This window comes from Poecilia reticulata, chromosome 5, assembly GCF_904066995.2.
Source record: "Poecilia reticulata chromosome 5, P_reticulata-male-v2, whole genome shotgun sequence".
In the NCBI taxonomy this organism is placed as follows: domain Eukaryota; kingdom Metazoa; phylum Chordata; class Actinopteri; order Cyprinodontiformes; family Poeciliidae; genus Poecilia; species Poecilia reticulata.
The window spans coordinates 30,963,739-30,987,744 of NC_088834.1; the positions used below are offsets into that span (position 1 = coordinate 30,963,739).

Consider the following 24,006-nt stretch of genomic DNA (forward strand, 5'->3'; position numbering starts at 1 on the left):
ACTACTCTGATACTGCAAAGCCAATCCAAAGCGACAGCTTTAGATTGGGTTGGTCGGTCAGTTGGTAGCACATCTGCTTTGCTTCAAGAAGGTCCTGGGTTCTAATCCCAGCCTGGTGTTTTTCTGCAGGCACTTTGCATCTTCTCCCTGTGACTGATGTGCGATATAGCATGAAATTCATATCACAATATACATTTTAGCGGTAAAGATATATATATATATCTTTACATTTTAGCGGTAAAGATATATATATATATATATATATCACTATATAATTTGTATGTAATGTCTGCAACTGTTTTGTTTTATATTCATTGCCAAGTCTCTCTTAAAAATGTAATTTTAACAGACCTAGAAACGACAGGCAGCAGTATAATCTCATTGGTGACTATGGTTAAATCAAAGTTAAATAAATGACATTAACCAGTAAGATGTTTCCCCATCTTAAAAAGAGCGCCGTTCAAAAAACTGTGACCGGTTCTTATTCCATACATAATTATCTCCTCCCTCCTGTTTATTCCTCTAATTCTTATAACATCAACTGTATTTTGTATCTTACATAAATGTCTTCCATTTATTTCATTATACCACCTATTTTTCCATAACTTCTTACTTTCTTTCCAAACTACACTTCCGCCTTCAGATAAAGATAACTTTACTAGCATATCAATAACTACTTTTATAACAGCCTCCAGCCAACCTGTCTGCTCTTTCATTACCCAAAATACTGACATGAGTAGGACTCCATTTTGTTTTGTTCATAACAGAACTTCATACAATACATTTTGGTAATTGTCCGGACTTCCATTTTCAATATTCGACAATGCTGATAACAAATTAATAACAAACTATTATTTTACTTAGTAATTCTTGAGAATAGGGACAAAATGGGTTTTAATTTTCCCAATTTTTAAAAATTATTTCTCAACCTTATGTATGCAAATATGACAAATAATGTTTTGTAAATGTAAAGATGCTAAGGTGCAGGCTCCCAGTTGCAACATTTTAAAAAAAATTAAATTTTTAATCGACCTGACCCAGAACTGACAAAACATCTGACAAAAATAAATATAAAATTATTTTTAAAATACCCTATTAGTGATATTTTTACTCATTTTACAGACAAATGCTTCTCAAGAAACAAAAGAAATATTATTTAAAACAAAAAACAACAAAAAGTCCATCTGACAGAGTTGACACAGAACTGAAGGTGGCGACAAACTAGTGAGTAAAAAGAAATACTTGATACATGCAATTTATGTAAAATACATTAAAATGAATTAATTGCACATTTAAGTGAGATTTCTCAACAATTTGATGGAGTTGACATCTGGCGGAGTTGACGAAATGCCAAACTACCTCAATTTATAGGATGTTATTCTGAAGGAGGCCATATTGTAGCTCATCAGCTCCATTAAATCTTTACAGTTTACTAAAATTAAGCATTTATTTCACAAAATTTCATCAACATTTTGTAAATTGTCAGTTATGGTGTTGACACATCATGATTGTGACAAGCAATTTAGGAATAAAACAGAATAAAAAAACTAAAGAATAACTTATCCTCCTGGCTACCAGGAAAAAAAATATTGTCCAATCACCATTTTTTTAATCCCACAGTCTTTGTAAGGGAATTAGAATACTTATGCACTTACTTTGTCTCTTCCCATAAAATATGTTTTTACTGATGAACACCATTTTTATGAATTAGAAAAAGGTACATACAAAAGTCCCACCCCTTCACATGTGGTATCATTGAAAAGCCCTAAATGTCCTCTCTAGATACCAAAAGGAATTAATTCAGTAGGATGCAGGGGGTGGGAGATATTCAAGTTTAGAAATGTCCTCTACATAGGACAAAAATGAACTACTGGTAGTCAGGAGGATGTAACACCAGAGCTGCCTAGCCCTCTTAGTAAAGGAAGATAAAGGAAGAGGTCATGTGGTCCTCAGAAGTTCTGGTGCCCCCCAATAATGCCTGATTTTTTTTACATTCTTTTTATGTCTGACGGTGTTGACAAAAACTAGGGACAAATTTCAATGGAGTTGGAAAATATATAAACATTATTTTTAATTCAATTTACTGATACTTTTATAATTATTTATATGATTACTTATACTTAATTGTCATAATATATTATCTTATCTTTAATTGTTTTAAACTATTATAATGTATTGAGTTCTGCTGCAGGACAAGGGATTTTACAGGCACCATCCACCTACTATTATGTTTAAAATAAAAAAAAATATTCAGCAAACACCAGGAAAATATATTGTTGTGCTCACATGTACTCAGCCCTTCAGGGGACATGGGGAATTTTTTTCTTTTGCGCTCCCTCAAAAGAAAAAAAATTCCCCTGGAGGGCTCCGTACACATCACCCAGGTTAGTTTAGTCAGATATTTGAAAAAATATATATTTTGTGTACATTTTATTCACATTTTGTGTTTTATCCATAGGACCTGTTTTGTCCCTATTATCAAGAATCACTATCTCCACCTATTCTAAAGCTAAACCTGCGTCACGCTGCTAGATAAGAACCGCGTCACTAGAGGAACGTCAATTACCGCCGTCGCCTCCAGGTGAGTGCTGCTGTTACCAGAAGAAAAGGCCCCACGGGTGGGAAAAGTTTCTCAACAACGACAGTAATGTTTCTGGGACAAATCAGGACTCGCAGAACGGGCCTTACAAGTTCGAACAAGACGCGGAGACAGCCGCTGGTGATGATGATGATGATGACAGAATGACGCCTCTCCGGCTGAGCAGGTCCTGATCTCTGCTGTGTTTATTTCGTAAGTGTGTCTTGTTGCTCCACCTCCCAGCGCCTTGAGCGGAGCCCGCAGTCGAGTCGCACCGAGGAAGCGGCAGACGTGAGGAGAACTGAGCCGAGAACTGAGCCGAGAGATGGCGGATAATAAAGTGGGTCCGAACCTTCAGGCTGGAGCTGGATTCCTCGCCAAGCGGGTCCAGAAGTCCTTTAGTAGAGCACAGGAGAAGGTAAACTGAGACCGGTAGCTTTTTTTTTCTTGTTTTTTTTTTTTTCTTTTTTGTGTCTCCATTTATTCTCATAAATAGGCGTTAAACTTCTTCATGAAGCAGTCTGCTACCAGCCCTGTTGTTGAACCTTGTTGGGATGCAGAACTTCTCTAGAACTGTAGCTGTGGACGGGCCCTCCCAGGCAGGGCATGCAGCAGCTGCCGTTATTTCACTCTAGTTGACTCGGATTAAAGCATGCAGAATCTCATCATGTATGTTATCTGTTCCTCCAGAGAAAAGACCAAACTTAATCCTCTCAGAGTTCATCTTATGAAAATCCTAACTTGCTCACTTTCAACTGCTCAAAAAGAAAACTAATTTGCTCTGTTCTGTGTTGTGAAGTTAGAAGCTATTCCACTGTGCGGACGTACAAAAGTTGCCACTTCCTGACTGTTCACTTCCTCTTGTTGCTGTCTTTCTCACTCAGTTTGTGGTTGACTGGTTTGATTTTTGGTGCTCCACCTCTATAGAAAAACAACAATGTTGCGTACTATATATGAGAGGTTTTGGTGAGGGATTATGTGGTATATGTATGTCCAGACAGACAAATGAAATGGGGGCGGAGGGGAAATTCTGAAGTTTTGTTTTACATGTTAAGCTGAAAACCAGCTGCATTCAGTGGAAGGTAAAGGCCACATTTATATTGTTTGGCTAAGAATTTGCTGCATGTTTGAGTATCAGTGTGTCAAGTTGGTCCAGCCCTGCTTATCCAATCTACTACCTCATTAATAGCTGGGCTGGAATTTTATATCTGCTGATAAATTAGGTCAATATTTGACATAAAATGAATATCAGCCATTTGCTACTATAAAAAAACCAGACGATATGTGAGTGGCTGCTAAAGGTCAGTAAGTGGGGCTCCGCTCTTTGTGTTGCTTTCTGAACAATAAGTCTGGGCAGCAGTGGAGACGCTGCCCAGGTTCCGTTGAAACATCACATTTATTTAGTTTCATACGTATCCAGACTAAGAGCGACAATAATTTCCAGTCTAAGCATTTCCATCAGGAGCATATAGCAATCTATTGAAAACAGAAATTAACAAAATGTGATAACACGTAGAGGCATGTGCTTTGAGGCATTAGAAGAACTTGAAGTGAATTTGCTTCTGTTTCTAAATCCTTAAAAACTGGAAACCAGTAGATGAGCTGGAACTTATCTTCAAAAATGTTGAGTTAAACTTCACAAGTTGGCAAAGACCAACAATAAAATGAATATACGAGTATGATCTGTTTGATAATTGAAACTTGAATATGTCTATTATATAGTTTTATTTAAGTGTAATTAATTGCAATTAATGAATTACAGCCCCTAAAATGAACTAGTCCCACCTCTACTACAAATACCTGGAGATCAGACGTTACATTCCGCTTCCTTGAACCTCTCAGAAGAATCTCACCTGATGGAAAAGCGTTTTTTTTTTTTTTTTTTCTTCTGAACCACAGAGAGCACAAACACTTTATATCAAAGTTTTACACTGAGATGTAAAATTTTAATGTGAATGTGCAAGCTTAAGGAAATCCTGATTTAATGACATTGCAATGATCTAAACATTAACCTGACTTTCTTATTTGAAGTGTATTTGGCTAAATAGTAAGACGCTTGTTTTAGGATTTCTGATGCTGTATGCCATAATGTACCAAAGTTTAACATTATTAGCGAATTTATTGCAAAATCAGAGGCTATAAAAAGTCTTTGCCTTAAATGCCCTCCTGTCATTGGTCAACTTTAAAGGTTTAAGAATAGATACAGTTCTGCACTTTGTCCCACTTTTCTTCACATTCTAGACAAAATGTTAATTTTGCAGCTTTATAACTCTGTATCACATATTAATCATTTAAATGTCCAATTGTTTCCCAGGTTCTTCAGAAACTGGGCAAAACCATGGAGACCAAAGATGAACAGTTTGAGCTTTGCTTCCAGAACCTCAACAAGCAGCAGGTACTGCCACACCTCTGGCCAATCAGAATCTGCTGCTGCTTCCAGTCTGTTCTTTAATAGTTCAGCGGCACGTCTTACAGCCTCCTCACAAACAGTTTTCTTGCGATTAGCGATCCATGGGGACTAAACAATCAGTGTTTTGTTTCTGATGTTGCAATGGAGCCAACACACAAGTTCAGACAATCAGCGTGGCCTTGATTTGAGGATTTGGAACGTATTCAAGGACTTTTTTTCTCCTCATCTCATGTTGCTTAGTTTCAGTTCTCTGTAGCAGAAGTGTGAAGAGGTTACTGTCATTTAGGAAGCAACAGAGTTTTAGTTTTCTGCAAATTCAGATCAATTCTGGAAGAGGAATATTTTGGTATGCTAGACAAAAATAATTGAACACACTACTTGTTATTACCGCAGCTTTGTTTAGGTGGTCTAGCTTTAGCTTTTTAGTTCATGTTGGCCAAATGATCCCATCGAATTACTGACCAAGTTTACTCACTTTATTACAATATTAAGGAAAAAAAACAAATCAAAGTTTATTTGTATAGCACATTTCAGCAATGTGGCAGTTCAAGGTACTATATTTAGTCTTGATTTAAAGGAACTCAGTGTTTCAGCTGTTGTGCAGTTTTCTGGAAGTTTGTTCCAGATTTGTGGTGCATAGAAGCTGAATGCTGCTTCTCCATAAAACACAGCTTAGCACCTTTCTTGTATAACATAGGTACCACAGATAGACAAGGATGTGCAGGGTTTCCCTCAGTGTATTATAAGCCTGGCGGGCCACCAGGCTTTACTTGTGCTCACACTAGGCTAAGCATTGCTTTTTTTTTTAACTCTTTTTTTAATGTTTGCATTTTTTAAGACTTCACAGTTGGTGTTCTTCCAATCTTTCAATAATAACCATCAAGTGATATTTTACTTTTTTTTTTGTCAACTTTCTGGGACATTTAAACCGTTGGCCCTAGTACCCAACCACCAGGCTTAGAAAGTTTTCTGGGGGAAACCTTGATGTGATGTGATAAATGTGATCATGTTGAGTGGCATTTTTTGTTTAAACAAATGCATAAAGCTATGATCGACTTTTATTCCAAGGCTTTTAGGTTAAGCTGTGCAACTGTATGTACTCTATAGAGTTACTGTCAGGGATTAGCAGCACAAAGCGTCTACAACCAAGTACTACAATTTATGTAGTCTTACCAGGCAGTTTGTTAGGTGCCTGTTGAATTCATCAAATGACATAACAACTCGATGCGTTCAAGTATCGAGAAGGGGTAATGACAACAGGTTCAAACAGCAAGAAAGAGAACTTAAAGCTGCAGTATGTAGCTTTTATAAAACTTTTTTTTTTTTTAATAATTTTTTTTTGCATATTTGTTAAAACTGTCACCATGTCATGACAGTAAGACATGAGACAGTCTGTGAAAAGATCAATCTCCTCCACCTCCTCTCTTGAGCTACTATTGCCGTTTGAAGAAATGCACAGCTCTGACCAAGAACAACCAATCAAAGCCAGAAGGAGGGGCTTAGTGCTGTCAATCATCCTTGTGTACTTGCTGTTCAATGTGTTAATGGCAGAGAAACAACTTACTGCTACAGGATAACCGTTTATCCGCTGTCATCAGTGGCCATGCTAACTAGCTTCAGCATTCATGACAGGCTCTGCTATCAGGAAGAAGCTGTAGCATACAAATTAGGGGAGGGGCAGGATGGGATGAACAGGCATGCAAGGCTTGATTGGCAGCACTAAGACCCGCCTCCTAGCTTTGACTGGTTGTTTCTAGTTAGCACTGGAAGAAGGTAAAGGAGAAAAAAAAATCACATTTCATCTGTGTCATACCAAACTGTCACCACATAGTGACAGTTTTAACAAATGTATAAAAAGAAAAACTTTTTTAAAGTTACATGTTACAGTTGTCAGATGAACAGTTCTAAGCAGCTCAGAAACTGCTGGTCTGCTGGGAATCTCATGGACAAACATATCAATACTTGGTGAGTAGGAGTAAATGCCTTGCTAATGTCAGAGAATACACAAAGTGGTTTGAAATAATATAAAGTCTGCAGTGAGTCAAATAACAACCAAAGTATGCAGAATACCATTTCCTGTCTTATACAAGTAGTCCAACTTCTGCTGGTGTATTGAGTAGTGGTGCTGACCATGTCCATCCTTTTAGGACCACGCTTGTACTCACCATCTGGTGGTTACGTCCAGAAGGATAATACACAATGTCCAAAACCTCAAATCATCTCAAACTGATTTCCTAGACATAACAATGAGTTCATTGTAGCCGAATGGACTCCATGGAAACCAGATTTCAGCTTAATAGAGGATGTGGTGGAAAAATCTCTAAAGGATCGTTTCCATCAGCTCTCTGCTGAATCTGGTTCCACTAAGAATTGAGATAGTCCTGAACATAACAATTTGGTTCAGAGGCCAATGTAGTGGCCAGGACGTGATTAAAGAATCGGCAATTATTAGACAACATTTTTCATAATTGCTCCTAATTGCACCCATTGCAATTTTCTGGCTGATCGCTGATTACCGATCTTTTAAAAAACCCAACTTGCCGATTCAGATTTTGGCCGATACCAGTTTTTTGTCTGAAATGTTGCTCAATATATCAAGAAAGTTACTGAATTGGCAACAATGAGGTGACTATTGTTAACAGTAAATGTGCAGACATGACCTGGTCGGCCGGTTTGTCAGTTTAACCTCTCACAGGAAAAAAGAAAAGGACAGTGGTTGATTTTTAGACCTTTGCAGAGGTTAACATCAGTGGATAAGATCGACTTCACATGTAAAAATCGGCCTATCACCGATCACCCAAAATTAAGGAAATCTGCGCCGACAAATCGGTGCACCCCTACTCCTGCCTCCTATAAAACAAGCTGAACTAATTGAATAATAAGTTATATATTATTATATAAATTGACCTGACACTAATTTAGCAGATGTACAAATTGCATGAATGGATGGATGTTTTTAATATGACTATTATTAATAATAACTAATATTTAAAAGCAGCGTAGGTAACCTAAATTCAGTTCAATTTGTTTTAATTCAAATTGAATCAAATAAAGTTTTAGTATAATTTTCTGAGGTAAATAAAGCAAGTTAAAGTGTATTTTAAGTTCCTGAGGTTTTATGTAAGTTACTCTGTCCTTTGTTTTATTTGCTGTTATTGATTTTCTTGTCTGTATGGCCGCCAATACAATCCTCTAATGAGCATTTTTGATCTGTAATAAAACAATCTGTAATAAACCTCTGCAGTAGAGATGTGCCTATCAGGTTTTTTTCTGCCGATACCGATTCCGATCACCCATGAGGGCCGATCACCAATACCGATCACATAATAATTATTTTTTTAATCATAAACACTACCGGTTACATTATGTGGAAAAAAGGAACCATGAATTCACCTTAATTTAGGTGAATAACTTGTTTATTAAAAACAAGTTTTTAATAACTTGTTTTTTTTTCATATTAAAAACTTGTTTTTAATAACTTTTTCCAAGAAGAAAACTAAACAAAACGGGCATTGTGTAAATTGTACTGCTATCGGTAATACTATCTTTAACAGACTGGTAACATATGAAGGCTCTGAAGAGGCTAAATAATGCAAAGAGCCAAAATAAAACCTCTCAACAATGCCAAAAAAATTCAAGTATAAAACTTAACATTCAAAGGCAAATACAGGTTCCATTACAATAAACAATCCAGAATTACTGAATGAAAACTTCCTGATAGCATGGCGGCTAGCTGATTACTGCTAGTTCTGATTGGTTGTTTCTGACTGAGCAGAGTAATTATGCAGAACAAGGAGGAGATTGATTATTTTTTCAGAGATTATCTGTCTCATGTTAGGACTACGAAAGTTTTAATACGCATGTAAAATAAATTTTTTTAGGTTGGATGCTGCAGCTTTAAACAGAGGTTCGGTGTGAGTTATAGTTCCACATCGCTTAGGATTTGTTGCTGTGCGTTTGCGCAGTGTGAAGGAAAGAGGAGACCAGCTGCACAGGCAGGCTGCGAAATGAGATGCAGGTGATCGGTTTGTGTGATCGGCAACAAGAGACCATGATCAGCGGTCACCAATCATACACTTTTTCACGGAAATCGGCCGATTATGATCGGTGGCCGATCGATCGGCACACCTCTACTCTGCAGTCCTTTTATTTTCAAAAATTGAAACAAAAAAATAACTGTGTTCAAGGCTATTTGTATTGATTTCCATGGGTAGGTTACCACTCATAATATGCAGGAGGCACTTATTTGTTATTTTTATGGGACGGTGAAGCTCTGACATCTGTTCATCTGTGTTTGTTACTCTATTTTGAGCTACTTTAACCATTAGCTTGTTGGTTAATGCTAGCAAAGTGGTCTCTGCTTACACCTGCTGACAAGCTTCACTTTTTTTCCACCTTTCTCTTGTTGCCAACTGTTGCGTCGTTTGGTGTATTCTCCAGTTGCCCCTTTTAGCTAGGCTCTCTTTTGTTGGTGCCTGTTTAATTTTTATATTTCTGAGAGATAACAAGTAAGACTGTTGTAAAAGAAAAGTGTCAAAGAGAAACGGGAAGGAAGTTCACAGAGTGACTTGCTTGCTGCTTTCACTTCATTATCTCAACTGTTGCAACTATTTAAAGAGTAACTGCTATGATTCCCCCTCAACCCAGTGTTTACATCCCTGCTACTGTTTTTTTCAGTTTTTTTTTTTCCATTTCTCATTTCTATGCAGAAACCTATGTGTACATTTTTAAATTATCCTGATCAGTGGCTCATTTCTTTAAATCTGCTAATGATTTATTCGAAAACTGTGCTGTTCTCATATTTTTCCTATGTTGGAAATTGTCCCATACTACACAGTCTCTTATGCTTATTTTTCTTTTTTTTTTCAGCTTTGTGTTAATATGCATGCTTGCAATTGTCACTGCCACTGTGCCTCAATTCTGCTTAAAAATAAACAATGGTTTGGAGTGAATACTGTGGATAAAACAGGAAATGTTACACCACCAGTTTGGCAATCTTTTAGGTATTTGGGGGGAAAAAATTATCGACAATTATTGATATCGCTCATGTGAAACATTTATGCGACGATAAGTTTCTGAGCTATATTGTCCAGGATTGGACATCCTGTGACTAGTGTGTTTTAAATAAACGACAAAACCTGCAACAACTGTATCATTTGTTTGTAGAAAGTTGTGATGTTCATAACAAATACATTTAAAATATTTCATAAAGTCTTTAAGAAACTATGTCTCCTACAGTAGCAATTACCTAAAAGTAAGTAAATTATTTAATATTAAAGGAATTTGTTTGGTCCTCTCTTGCATGTTAACAGAACCGACAGAAATCAAACTGCTTAGAGATAGATGAATAGATATTTTATGTTTCAAAACATTTGCAAAACCATTTGTAATTTATTCGGCTGTAATTTATGCCATATTTTTATAGATGTCAGATTTAAAAAAAAGAGGGTCCCACAGATTCCAGCTCATCCCACATTAAAACGGTACAAGTTGTTTTGTGGACATGATTGGATGCATAGTAATGGTGCCTGCAGGAGAGCTAGCTGCTGCTAGCACGTCACTAGCTATAGCGGCTAGTAGGCACTGTCCTAGCCACTAATATAGACCACTGCACAAGAATTTTCTATGACAGCCTGCTATGGCCAATGTAGATAAGGGGGGGAATGGTAGTAAACATGGGCAAAAAAAAAACCCTCAGAAATTTTATAGAACAAACTTGGAAATTCTCAGAGCTCAAAAAGTTGAACATCTGCAAAAAAAAACACTTTCAGATTAATTTTCAGAAATGTTCTAGGGAAAAATTAGAAATTTTCTAAGCTCAAAGTTGAAAATGTTTGACTTTTGAAACTTCTAAGTTGTTGTTTTTTTTTTCTACAACATTTCTGAGACTAACCTGAAAGTTTCAAAGCTTTTTCTTAAAAGACCAGAGAATTCCAAGTTTCCTTCTAGAAAATGTCTCGAGTTTAATCTAAATGTTTTTCTGTTTTTTTTTTTTGGCAGAAATTTACTCCTTTTTTTTCTATCTACCATATGCTGTCATAATTTCCCAAGTGTGGGCCATAAAGGATACTTTCTGTTTGCTGATGGGGAATAAGCTCCAAAAAGCAATGCAGCACACCTGAAACATAGTAACAATAATGTGAGGTTGCCAAGGAAACGATGAATCAAAAGTGTGACTTTGGTTAATTTCTTGGTTTTATCTGCTTTTCCTCTGGCCACAGATCGACGGAACCAGGTTGTTTAAAGACGTGAAGGCGTACTATGCGGCGGTGAAAAGTGAGTTTACACACATTGCATGTGCTGCGTCGTCGACCGATGCTAGTGAGGCGAAAAGAGAAGTGAATTTGATCTATTCCTAAATTTTGACGGCTTTCGCAATTCTGTCTGCATTGCTAGGCTGCAGGACGGAAAAGCAAAAGCTCACTGTGTTTAAAAAAAAAAAAAAAAAAATGAGCAGACGCAGCGCTGCATGTATGACTCATCCAGTCAGGAAACGACAAGCTGTTTGACACAATGCCTCCTCAGGGCTCCATGCAGCTGAAGCTGAAAGTGGTGGAGTAGCGATAAGTTTTATAATGACCTTTCTAAGACCTTCAACTCTTTTCCACAGCTGTGCATGAAACATCCAAGCGACTGTCCCTGACCCTGAGAGAAGTGTATGAGTCAGACTGGGACGGCATAGACGACCTCGCTGTCATTACAGAGGTGAGGCTTTTGTTCATGATGATATCTAACGTGAAATTGTGCAAAATGAAGTGGAATTGTTGAAATGTATTTATTTAAAAAAACAAAGAAGAAGAATAGCATTTGCTCATAGACCTCCTTATTCTGCTACTCCTATATAAAATGATCCTGGGTTTTCCCTCGGGGGGCTGCACAGTGGTGCAGTTGGTAGAGCTGTTGCCTTGCAGCAAGAAGGTTCTGGGTTTGATTCCCGGCACCGGTCTTTCTGCATGGAGTTTGCATGTTCTCCCTGTGCATACGTGGGTTTTCTCCGGGTACTCCGGTTTCCTCCCACAGTCCAAAAACATAACTGACTGTCAGGTTAATTGGCCTCCAAATTGTCCCTAGGTGTGTGTGTGTGTGTGTGCATGGTTGTTTGTCTTGTGTGTCTCTATGTTGCCCTGCGACAGACTGGCGACCTGTCCAGGGTGACCCCGCCTCTCGCCCGGAACGTTAGCTGGAGATGGGCACCAGCAACCCTCCCGACCCCACTAAGGGACAAGGGTGTAAAGAAAATGGATGGATGGTTTTCCCTTGGTGTATTATAAGCCTGGCGGGCCACCAGGCTTTACTTGTGCCGCCACCAGGCTAAGCATTGCTTATTTAAGTCTTATAAAATGTTTGCATTTTTAAGACTTTATAGTTGGTGTTCAGGTATTAATCGTTCAATCTTTCAATAACGCATAGTTATCAAGTGATACTTTCAAATTTCCTGTTAACTTTAAGCATTTTTTGGTGACATTTTATTTGATGAGGTGTGTATAAGACCGACATGATGCCATCATAAACATGACACAACATCTGTCATGAACATGAAGTCTTTATGAATGTCTATGACAGTTGTCATGAAGTGTCATTCGGTAAATAATGACACTTTTAATGCAAAGTTGCTTTAAAAGTTGCATTGAAAGTCTATTAAAAGGGCCGACTTTGTATTATTTTGTAAATAATGACACTTTCATTCAAAGTCGGCCCTTTTAATAGACTTTCAATGCAACTTTCAAAAAACTTTGCATTAAAAGTCATTATTTATCGAATGACACTTCATGACAACAGTCAGAGACATTCATAAAGACTTCTTTATGTTCATAACAGGTGTTGTCATGTTTATGACGACGTCATGTCGGTCTTGTGCACACCTCGCCTAAGTGTTACCCATTTTTAGCTAAAATCACGACGGGCTGCTGGATGAATGACTGTCCTAACACCCAACCAGTGGGCTTAGCAAATTTTCTGGGGGAAACCTGGTGATGCAATTCTGAAATTTGATCAATTTGTTTACAGTTTAGACTGAACATGTCGCTTGTTGACATGAACAAAGGTTTTGAATGAGAAGGAAGAAAAAATATGAGCTATTCTACCCCTTCTCTCAAAATTCAGCTTGCTACACCACAATCAACTAAACATCAATCGACCAGATACAGATACGACTTTAAAAATGAAATGGGCAACATTAACAAAACAGAACTTGCATCATGTAAGTCCACAAATGCAGCTCCCAGGTCAGAATTTAAACCTGTGGAGAAGTTTTAAAACGGTGACGGAATGTACAGCAGGACACAAAATCCACAAGATTTGGCCTTTATAAAAACATGGCAAGGAAAAAAAAACATTTTCTAAAGAAAACAGTGAGTCGTGTTTTCAGTTTGTCTCAAGCTCTGAAGAAGAAACGGAAAATATGATCTGTGATCTGAGCAGATGAAACTAAAGTTTAACTTCTTGGCTGAATGTGGAAGCTGAGACGCCATCTTGGATTCTGTCATGCTGCCACCCTGATGAATCAAGTCCAGTTAGAAGCTGTAATACAACATGAATTTTTCACCATTTTTACATTTTATGCATTTATCTATACGTTTGCTATATTGCAAGTTTTCAGGCTTTAAATTGACTTTTTTTAAATTCAAGATTGTTGTTGCTATGCAATAATTCTTTTAATGTAGTTTTTTGGACTGACTGACTCTTCTCCTGTGCTTCAGAGTGAGGACTTGCTATGGAACGACTTTGAGGAGAAAATAAGTGACCAGCTTGTCCGCACCATGGAGAACTACACCAGCCAGTTTCCTGAGGTCAAGGTAAAGGAAAAAAAAAACAAACTTTATTTATCCCAAAAGGAAATTAAATGTTGTCTTAAGTTTCTTCGGAGTTGTTGTGGACGGTGATTCTGTGGGGAGGAATGGCGTTCAACAGCTGTGTTTCCGATACAGATGTGCCTGACCTATCTGTTTCAGATTTTCTAGACACTGTTTGTTTTCTCTGCAGTTATAAATCTGAGAGATATTAATGAATCAAAAATTTAATTGTTATGAAAAAAAACAACAAATGTTCAACATAGCGTCTGCTTTTTGGTGCATTTGAGGACCAGAAATAGTGGGAATTCTCTGTATTGATGCATTGAATGAACTTTAAAAGGAAAAAAATTGATTTCTACCTGCTTATGACTATTTGTAGTTCACCAGTAGATATTGGTTAATTGTGTTGTTGCTGTATTTCTGTATGAAAATGTATATTCTACTAGAGAGGTGAGCAACCTGTGGTTCTTTGCTTCCAGTGGCTCTTAATAACTTTGACAAAAAAGTCACAAAGAGCCAACTAATGTTTTTAAACATAGCTGTGTTCTTTTAAAGTTTAGGGTTTAGTTTGTTTTCAGAATCAGAAATCAACTTATAGTACAAAATTGTGTACCCCCCCCAAAAAATTGGCTTTGATTTTGAGAGCTCACAATGTACAGACACTGAGTATGTAAATAAACTTTAGAGAAAATAAATTGGAGAATTTTTTAAAAAGTTCCACAAATACTGACATCCCATAGAAGAAAATATATCCATCCACTTTATTGGAAAAAATTTTGTCTGTCTTTATTTTAAAATGTGAAAACAAAAATAAAAAGGTGGGTTTTTTTTAAGCATGAGAACAAGTTTTCTTTCATAAGTATTCATCAAAAAGCAGCTGTTTTTCATATAACATTTGTGGCTTTAAACAAGTTTTTTTTAGCTAGACAGGACAAAATGACTTTCTATTCTACGTAATGCAGACCTCTGTCCTATCACTTTTTTTTTTCTTCTTCCATTATTTTTTGTTAGCTCGTCTTCTTTTTGTGGTCATTGTAATGAGTGTTTTTTTTATTTTATTTGCTTTTTCAGGACCGGGTTGCAAAGCGGGGACGTAAACTGGTGGACTACGATTCAGCTCGTCACCACCTGGAAGCTCTGCAGAGCGCCAAGAAAAAGGACGAAGCCAAAATCACCAAGGTAACATAAATAAACATGACGGTTTAAAGCTGGGATTTTGCTTCTTTTTTTTTTCCCCCCCCAACGTTCTTTCTAATCCTGTTTATCAGGCAGAGGAGGAGTTCAACAAAGCGCAGAATGTCTTTGAGGAGATAAATAACGAGCTGCGGGAGGAGCTGCCTGTTCTCTACCAGAGGTATCAGCAGCAGTAACTCAACACAGACTCAGATTAGCTGGAATCTGTGTGGAAAAAAGAAAACTTTGTCTTATGGACGAAGTTCGAATTTGATCTGGTTTCTCTGTGTCTGCAGTCGGATCGGCTGCTACGTCACCGTGTTCCAGAACATCTCGAACCTGAGAGATGTCTTCTATAAAGAAATGAGCGTGGTAAGAAATCCCACTCCTGCTGTGCGAACATGCAGAAAGACTCCAGAAGGTCCTCCTGTATTCACCTTGAGTTTCTTCTTTTTACAGCTAAACCGGGAACTTTACAATGTGATGAAGAAGCTGGAGACTCAGCACTCGGGCAAAAATTTCATCATCAAGGGTTTGAGTAGGTAGGGCAATGCTTTTACATTTGTTTTATTCATGGCTGCCATGAAGCCCAAAATGAACCAGACTTTGGTTTAAATCAGATGGTCAGACTCCTTGAACATCTCAACCATCAGTTTAATCATCACTGAGACCGTAGTAAGCGGCGAGATGAAAATTGATAATTCCATGGTCAAACCTTGAGATCCAAGCTTTTTTTATCAGGTATTGTGGGGAAACATAAACAGCATCTACTGGGTGGAGCAATAAAAAAAAATATTCAGACAGATTTCAGAGAAACTGGCCACTGAAGAGTACACACGCAAAAGGACATCATCAGAGCATCGACAACTGGGCGCTCCCGGCCGTCCCATGGTCCCATGGTCCCATGGTCCCACCCTTATTCACACCCACATACTGAGGAACACACTGCCAATGGAGACACAAAGCCAAATGTAGACCTCTGTACCACAAAGCATCATTCCATTGGCCAAACTTTGGACACAAAACCGAGTAAAGCTGTTGACTCTTCTTCTTTTAAGTGTCTCACATTTAAATAATTACATTGCTTTTCTTCTACAAGGAGACACTCCTCTCTGAAGAGAGGCTGTCCCTGAACTCAAAATGCTTTGGTAATCAGATAAGCTCTTTGTTTATGGAAGAGATTCTTGCTGTGAAACATGGGAGAGGCTCGGCGGGATGGCTGGGTACAACATAGGTTGGCCTGACTCGGCAGGATACAGCGACTTATGAAGATTACAAGGGGATTTCTGGAGCATGTTGTAGTGTTTGACTCATAGCTCTGTTTGTTATTTCTAAAGATAATAACCCCAAATATTGCATAGCAGCCCTTTACTGACAGTAAAAAGCTGTAATCCAGTTGCAGTTGGTCTTATGTTCAATTTTTCTAAACGTTGGCTGTCATAGAATGAAGCAGACGCTTTGAGAAACACTTTAAGGAAGAAGGTCTTTGCATAACAGTTCAATATTTTATAGCAGAATATGCTGATTCACAGAAAATGTCATTGAGTGCTGAGTTCTCACAAATCAAGGTTGTGCTTCATACCAAGGCTATTCCTCAGAAATGTTATAAAAATGACCAGGACTTCATCATTATTATAGTGCTCACAAAAAGGTCAAATCAACTTTAGATGTATGCATATTTAATCAACAAAGCCAACATGTAGACGTGTTGCCACCCTTGTAGGAGCAGATGCTTGCAACAATGAATTTCACCTCAAAGGTTGGAGGCAGCGGTCTGCAGGCGTAAGGTCAACTGACACCAATCAGGCAACAGCTCAGCCTGTCTGCACAAATATTTAACATCTGAAGCTCTGCTTTTGCAGAGGGGCTGGACTCCTTTGTGCACTGAGTTACTCCGGGAAGCATGTTGGGTGTGTGTGGGAGTACGAGACCACAGCAGCGTTCCCTTCCATAAACAAATGCCTAACACACAGGGGTGTAAATTAGCACCCCCCAGTGGCCAAATGCGGGTGTCAGTATGACATGGTGTATGAATTTGAGCAGTGCACCCGCCACCATTGGCATTTTGAACTCCTGTCCAAAATCATACAGGTCTGAGGCAGTCAGAGTTAGGAAACGGCTATTAATACCATTTAAAAATATTTAAAAATGACCAGAGACGCATCTTCACTAAATACTATCTGGGGAAACTGGTGCCAAAATGTGGAAATGCTCAACAAAAGAAATTATTGCAAGAATGTTTGGGGTTGTGTAGTTAAAGTTTTCTGTTAGTAATTATTTAAAGTAAATCATGGACACCTTAACAGAGGCGTAGTGCAATAAGTTTGTTAAATTAGTCTGTATAAGTACATAGTATGGTAAATTGGTTTTCTTAGAGTTGAGAAGAAATTATATGTATTATATACACCGAGCAAAAAAATAAACGACCCATGTCAAATGTAAGAGTTTTATGAACATTTGGGTTACTCGGTGTATAGAGAAACTCAAAATATATTTTCAGTAATTACTGATCTTCATATTGGCATTGATGACATCATGGTATGGCCATTTATAGCAGATTAACAGATTGTCTTTGAAGATTACAGGTGTTAGGTGGCCTTTTATTGTCCAGCTGTTTCTCATTTTGTCTGGTCACTGTTAAGAGAATAAAATCATTAACTTCTGGCTCGTTTTATTCTCTTGTGCTCCCGGATTCAATAATTCCATGCGTGGAAACAAAAGCCACACAGAGATGACAGCGTCACAATAATCAGCATTTATTTAAGACAGATGCATACTACCTCCAGAAAAGCACATCACACAACATCAGAAAACTCGGAGCACAGACAACACATGAATTTACCTGAGAAAAGGAAAAAGACAAAAGATGGAAACAACAGACAGCAAATATGTCTTTGGAGAATTGCAAGCGCAAATCTGATTTGTTACTCTATGTGGAAAATTTTTATCTCCTTTTCTTTAATTTGTTCAAATAAGGCGTATCTTTGCTCATCGAAACAGGACCTGTCTTTGAGGCTCTCTCTAAAGCTATTTGCTGCCATTGTCTAAAGAGAGCTTCTCCGAACTCCTGCTGGTTTATGGCTTTCACAGATCAGTGTGAAAAGCTGGAACTTCCTACTGATTGTTACTGAGGGCAGATCAAATTTCTTGGCAAACAATCTGCTTTAACTACAGGTAAAATAAAGGTCAATAGGCCAGAATAAGTTATACATTTTAAAACTATAATTAGGCTATTTCAATCAAGTCATGTTAAATTTTAAAACTAGCTTATTTTAAATATATTTTCTTAACATCACCCACTGGACATATCCCACCCATGCACGGAGTAAAAAGCAACTCACTGAGTAATGCTCACTGACAGCAAGTTGGATTAAAAATGATACACAAATCAAATGCTCATTTACAGTCATTAACCCCACGACTAAACTGTAAATTCCACATGGCAACAATATTTGACATGGGGCGTTTATATTTTTGCTTAGTATAATTTGCTTGTACTGGAGGGGTTTGTAATCCAGGGAAATGTTGCACACAAAAAAGAAAAACGGTGGCTGGTGAAACGTCTTGGTGTCCGCTAAGAAAATTTCTCTACCAGCCACTGCGGCTGCTGGAGGAAATGTTTAATTTCCACCCCTGTTAACACAACGTCAAAGAACTTTGAGTGAGACTTTAGAAGAGTGAAATAAAAAGTCCTTCACAATTTCTTGTTGCTACAAGTTGTTGATTTCTTTGTGTTTCACTATTCTTTATTTGGCTTGTTGTGTTTAAAGAATCAGTCTGATTTGTATTTGATGTGCTCACATTTGTCCTTTATTTTCTTTCTTCTCAAACAGCTCAGCTAGCAAGTCAAAGAAAAGAAGGTCCCTGGCCATCTCCAACCCCATCCCCTGCAACACGGCTTTCCCAACTGACCATGTCTCCATCCATTCCTCCACCCAAAACGGCAAAGAGGCTGCTCCAACTTCCCCCGTCCAACAGACTCGAAGCGTTTCTGAAGAAGACACCGCCCCAGAGGAGAGCGCCGCCCCATCTGAAAGTGTCACTTCGTCAGACTCGGATCTCAGCTCCAGCGGTGTGAACACACCCAAGAGGCAATCTGTGTGCGACAATGAGAACAGCAGCAAAAGCACATGCAATGAGAGTCCAGAGGACCTGGAGGCAGAGCTCGCCACCAATCAGTCGGATGACTCTGGACTCGGGGTGCCAAAGTCTGAGGCAGCAAATCAAGAACTGTCCAGCCCCTCTGATATGACAGATGGCGATGATGTGCAAAGTCTCGACCAGGGCCCTGTGGACGATCCGTCATCAGAGGAGGCCAAACCCGAACCTCCGCCTGTTCCGGCCCCCCGCCACTCCTTCCACTCCACAGACCAACAGCCTCTGCTACCTGCTGAAGGGGAGCATCAGATGGAAACGTCAGACAATCCAGAGACCGCAGAGGAGAGAGAAGACTTGAGTTCTCAGAATCCACCTGGCTTTCTCTACAAGGTCTACATCACTGCTGTCCAGTGGCAACACAAAATTAAACTTAAGTTACTTTTCTCCATGTTCTCCCAAAAAATATCCGAGTCCAAAATCAGACCCATTGTAAAAGGGGAGAGAATTCAGATTTTTTTTTGTTAAATTAAGAAGTTGCATATACTCTCTATTGGATAGTAAAACGCCCCATAGAGGACTGCAGGCGTTCCTTCGCAATCAACTCGCAAGAGGTCTACTTTGTATAAAGTCACATTGGTAACAAATGTTAATTTAAAATTGTACATACGCCGTAAAGATCCCCAATGAAAACATATTTATAGGTTCTTAACCATTTGGAGCAGAAAACTGCTTGAAAGTTGATCTCTAAACTGTGTGGTGATGTTTGTTATTGTCACTGGAGACGTGTCTGTACATTAATATGGCCATTTATTAATAATTCAGACTAATAGACAACCAAAACAGAAGACGATATAACCCCATGAAAATAACTCAAAAATAGTTCAAATAATATCTTACAGAAAGTTTCTGTCATGTTTGTTTTAGAGCAGGAATGGAAAGCCCACATTTGAACTGTTATGCTCAAGTTGGTGGTTCATTCATGGCCCCCAAAAACGAGATAAAACTATAACTCTCTGAGATATTAAGAGAAATGGAAAACCCTTACAAAAACTTTATTCTGTAGCAGAAGGACTTTAGTTTTTAAAATACCAAATACATTATTGCAAGGGAACAAAAAATTCCTTTGAACAGGAAAATGTTCTTGTTTGAGATGGAATTGAAAATCTCAGCCGCTTTTGAACAAAAAATGAAACTTATTTTCCACCAGGCGGTGGCGACAGAGAGCAATGAATCCTCTGAAGAAGGCCAGCTGGAGTTTGAACAAGGAGACGTCATCCTGGTGCTAGCTGACACCCAAGAAGTTAGTCTTTCTTTCTCTTTCTCTCTGTGTGTGTGTGTGTGTGTGTGTGTGTGTGTGTGTGTGTGTGTGTGTGTGTGTGTGTGTGTGTGTGTGTGTGTGTGTGTGTGTGTGTGTGTGTGTGTGTGCGCGCATGTTCTCATAGAGCATATCTCGCCTTACATCATGCTGCTGCTCACATTGAGGATGACACCCTTCCTGTAAACTTTTGACCTAACAAGTAATTTCAGACCAATACATTATGGAAACTTTTTAGCCTTCAGTTGTAAGCATTCAGCTTTTTTTTTTTCGTTTTTTTCGCCTTTCATCATATGCTCGTGAGGAGTTTTTGCCATTTTCTCAGAATAATTTTTACTGCAAATAAAATAAACAATAAATTGTGTTCAGATCCTAATTCATTTTTTAGACAAGCCAGCTCCTCTGTTTACCATCGTAAGTTCAGCAGAAACTGGATCAGTTCCTAGTTCCTTTGCCTCTTCTACACATTTTGCCATGTTACAGCCACACATTTTTATGTATTTTTTTGGAATGTTGTGTGATGGAGCAGTACAAAGTAGTGTGTAATTGTAAAGTGGAATGAAAATCATCTTTTCCTTTCAACTTCTCCCTCTAGGGGTCGCCACAGTGAGTCATCTTTCTACATGTAACCCTGTCTTGTGCATCATCTTCTCTCACACCAATTGCCTTCATGTTCTCTTTCACTCCATCCATAAATCTGCTCTCTGGTCTTCCTCTTTGTCAGTTCCATCCTCAGCATCTTTTTGCTGATGTATTTCCTCTGTACATGTCCAAACCATCTCAGTCTGGCTTCTTGGACTTTACCGCTAACATTTGACACAAGCCATCAGTCAGATGCTGACTGACAGCTCAAGGTTAGAAATGTATTCATTTATGACCTTATCCATTTTTGTCACTCCCAAAGAGAACCTCTTGTCATGAAACTATACTGCTACTCACAGATGCCCACTTCTAACCTCAGGCTTCTTTAACAACTCTTTCCCATAACTTCATTGATTGACTCATCAACTTCCTACCTCTGTAAACTTCCCCCTTGTTCTTAAAAATTGGCACCAGAAAACTTCTCCTCCATTCTTCAGATATCCTCTCTCGCTCATTGAACACTAGTCAAAAACTCACTGCTGTCTCTCCTGGACTCTTCCACTCCTCCACAGGTATATCTGCCTTTCTACTCTTCATCTTTTTCCATGTTTTTCCTGCTTCATCCTTACCAATCTTCACTTCCTGATCCACAGTAGCTGCTGCTTCTCCTTTTTGTTCATTTTCTTCATTTATCAACTTTTTAAAGTACTCCATCCATCTTCCTTTAACACTTTTTGAATGTGTCAACAATTTCATCTTGATTCTTAATCCCCTTCACCTGTTGGTCATCCTTCCTGTCTCCAGGCAAGAGCCTTGCCAACCTATATAAATCATCCTCTCCTCCTTACTGTCCATCCTGTTATCAGAGTCTGTGTTTGTTTGGCCTGAGCTTCCTCTACCTTCACTTTATGGTGGATGTCCCTGTACTCCTGGTGACTCTTCAGGCCTCACATTGTCCCACTTCTTCTACGTTGCTCTCTTTCTGCTCTGCATCTCCAGAACCAAATGAGAAGCAGCATTCAGCTTCTATGCACCACAAATCTGGAATCTGCTTTTGATTAATAATTACTTGTAGGATACTGCATGATGTTTTCATGATGTAAGTCACTTTGAACTGCCTTGCTGCTGAAATGAGAAACAAAAATAAACTCGAGATAAAGGAAGGCAGGAACGGTTTTAAAAACATTCCCGCCTTCATCTCGTTATATTTAGTTTTTTCTTTTCTCTCTTTATAACAAAAACTGGATGGCAAAAGTCTTCAGTCTGGTTCTTTGGTCTGAACTAGGCTAGCCCTTTTATTGAAAGATAATTTTGTTTAGAGATTGTATAACTCATTTTGCCATTTTTGTTGTTTTTATTTCTTTTGGATTTTCAAAAAATGTCTTCCAGTTCCAAAGTTAAATGTTCATTTAGAATTTAAAGTTTATTGATCTTTGAGAATATGCTCTTGCATTATAATACCATTCCCATTATTTTACTTGAATATGATCTCAAAGTTTATCGATTATCACAATAACTTCTGGGACCAGCATAATTTATCATGATGGTCATAGAAGTGGTTGTGAGTGTGTACTGTATGCACAGTGGGTGTGTGATCTAAGCTGTGTTTTCCATCCGTCTGTGTCTGGCAGCTGGACGGCCTGCTGATGGGGATCAGGGAGGAGAGCTGGAAGCAGCACCAGGATCTGGACCACCACTCTGGAATCTTCTCAGGAAGCCTGGTCGGGCCGCTGCAGGCGGACTGATGCCGCCGCTCTGACGTTTCTCCTTCCTCTGAGCTGATACTGGGTCACACATGATGATGATGATGATGATGATGATGCAACCTGTGGAACAAACGGGACCAAGCTGATGAACATTACATAAGTGTTGTTTGGAAATGTTTCAGTATTTTCACCTCTTTATGTTTTTAAAAGATTTCTACAAGCCACTGTGAAACAATCTTTGAAAGGTGTTTTTTCAATATTTTACAAAAACATCAATAAAGTTCTAAATGATGGGGGAAGGTTTTTTTTTTTTTTTTAAGTAAGACCTGGGTTAATACACCAATGGATTTATGTGCCGCTATATAAATGGTGGATTTTTACAGACTAACTGAAATTATGTGCACTGTAAACGCAAAGACACCTGCAGCTCATCAGCATTTGCCAAGGATGTGAAAATATTCCAAAACTCTGGAAACACGGGGGGGAAAGACAGCTGAACTATAAAACTGAACAAAGATTAAGCTAAAAATTTATTCTACAAAAAAAGCCAAATTTTGTTGAAAGCCATAAAAAAAGTAAAACATCCACCTGGGTGAGTGCTTTGCCTGCATGTCATATTTGTCTTTGTAAAGAAAACCATGTTTCATTTTTCTTATGACGGTTTTGTTTTTCTGATTGTTTTATTACATAAATTTTCAATAAAGAATATTAAAGATTTAGGCGGTAGCCTGAAGAGAAAACAAACCATTCAGCCCAGGACGCATTTGTAAATAAGATGGTTTTACTCTGGCTAGAAAAAAAAAGACCAAGTTTGAAAAAGTGAACTGAACATTTACAAGCCATAGAATTTTGAAACAAAGCCAACTTGTTCAGTTGAGCTAAACCTGGGATGCTCGGAGTGCAGCCCAGGGGCCATCTATGGTCCCCTGAAGTATTTTGTTTGGCCCCTGGCCACCATCCTGGATGGAGCAAAGTTGATTCAGATGGACACTTTATTTTTACCATTTATTTTCAGAGACGGACGCTGTAGGCCTGCAGTTGTATTGGGAATTCACATGGAAAAAAAAAAAACAGAATTATAAACCCATAACTATCATAATGAAGGGTGAAGAAAGGTGGATATTCAGGGAGAGGTGAGAGGTCCACATTAAAAACGGTTACATTTATCTTGACAGAATGTCTGCTGATCCCTAAGAAGTCTTACATTTATGCATCAAATTAAGGCCTTAAAATGACTTTAATTCATTTCAAAAAGCAAGTTGGCCTTGAATATGTTGATCACAGGTCTTAAAATTTTTTTTGACAGGATTATTTTATTTATAGTATATTCTATGTATTTTTGCTTTCTCGTC

The 24,006-nt window shown here is 38.3% G+C and overlaps 1 protein-coding gene across 5 annotated transcripts in view; it reads left to right on the forward strand.

Moving 5' to 3' along the window:
* The window catches only part of bin2b (bridging integrator 2b), a 29,717-nt gene extending 6,770 nt beyond the window's left edge, over positions 1 to 22,947 (forward strand). For 2 of the 5 annotated variants that reach the window (XM_008410217.3, XM_081607470.1), the window contains exons 2-14: positions 2,459 to 2,581; positions 2,822 to 2,996; positions 4,893 to 4,973; positions 11,210 to 11,264; positions 11,599 to 11,693; positions 13,688 to 13,783; positions 14,852 to 14,959; positions 15,049 to 15,134; positions 15,250 to 15,325; positions 15,413 to 15,495; positions 18,787 to 19,441; positions 20,259 to 20,351; positions 22,580 to 22,947. In XM_008410217.3, coding sequence (XP_008408439.1) covers positions 2,904 to 2,996; positions 4,893 to 4,973; positions 11,210 to 11,264; positions 11,599 to 11,693; positions 13,688 to 13,783; positions 14,852 to 14,959; positions 15,049 to 15,134; positions 15,250 to 15,325; positions 15,413 to 15,495; positions 18,787 to 19,441; positions 20,259 to 20,351; positions 22,580 to 22,693 — 1,635 coding nt within the window. In that variant the 5' untranslated portion in view covers positions 2,459 to 2,581; positions 2,822 to 2,903 and the 3' untranslated portion in view covers positions 22,694 to 22,947. Of the gene's footprint in view, positions 1 to 2,458; positions 2,997 to 4,892; positions 4,974 to 11,209; positions 11,265 to 11,598; positions 11,694 to 13,687; positions 13,784 to 14,851; positions 14,960 to 15,048; positions 15,135 to 15,249; positions 15,326 to 15,412; positions 15,496 to 18,786; positions 19,442 to 20,258; positions 20,352 to 22,579 lie in introns of those variants that run through there. The other 3 variants (XM_008410216.3, XM_008410219.3, XM_008410215.3) reach the window with 3 other exon arrangements.
* Positions 22,948 to 24,006: the final 1,059 nt, after the last annotated feature.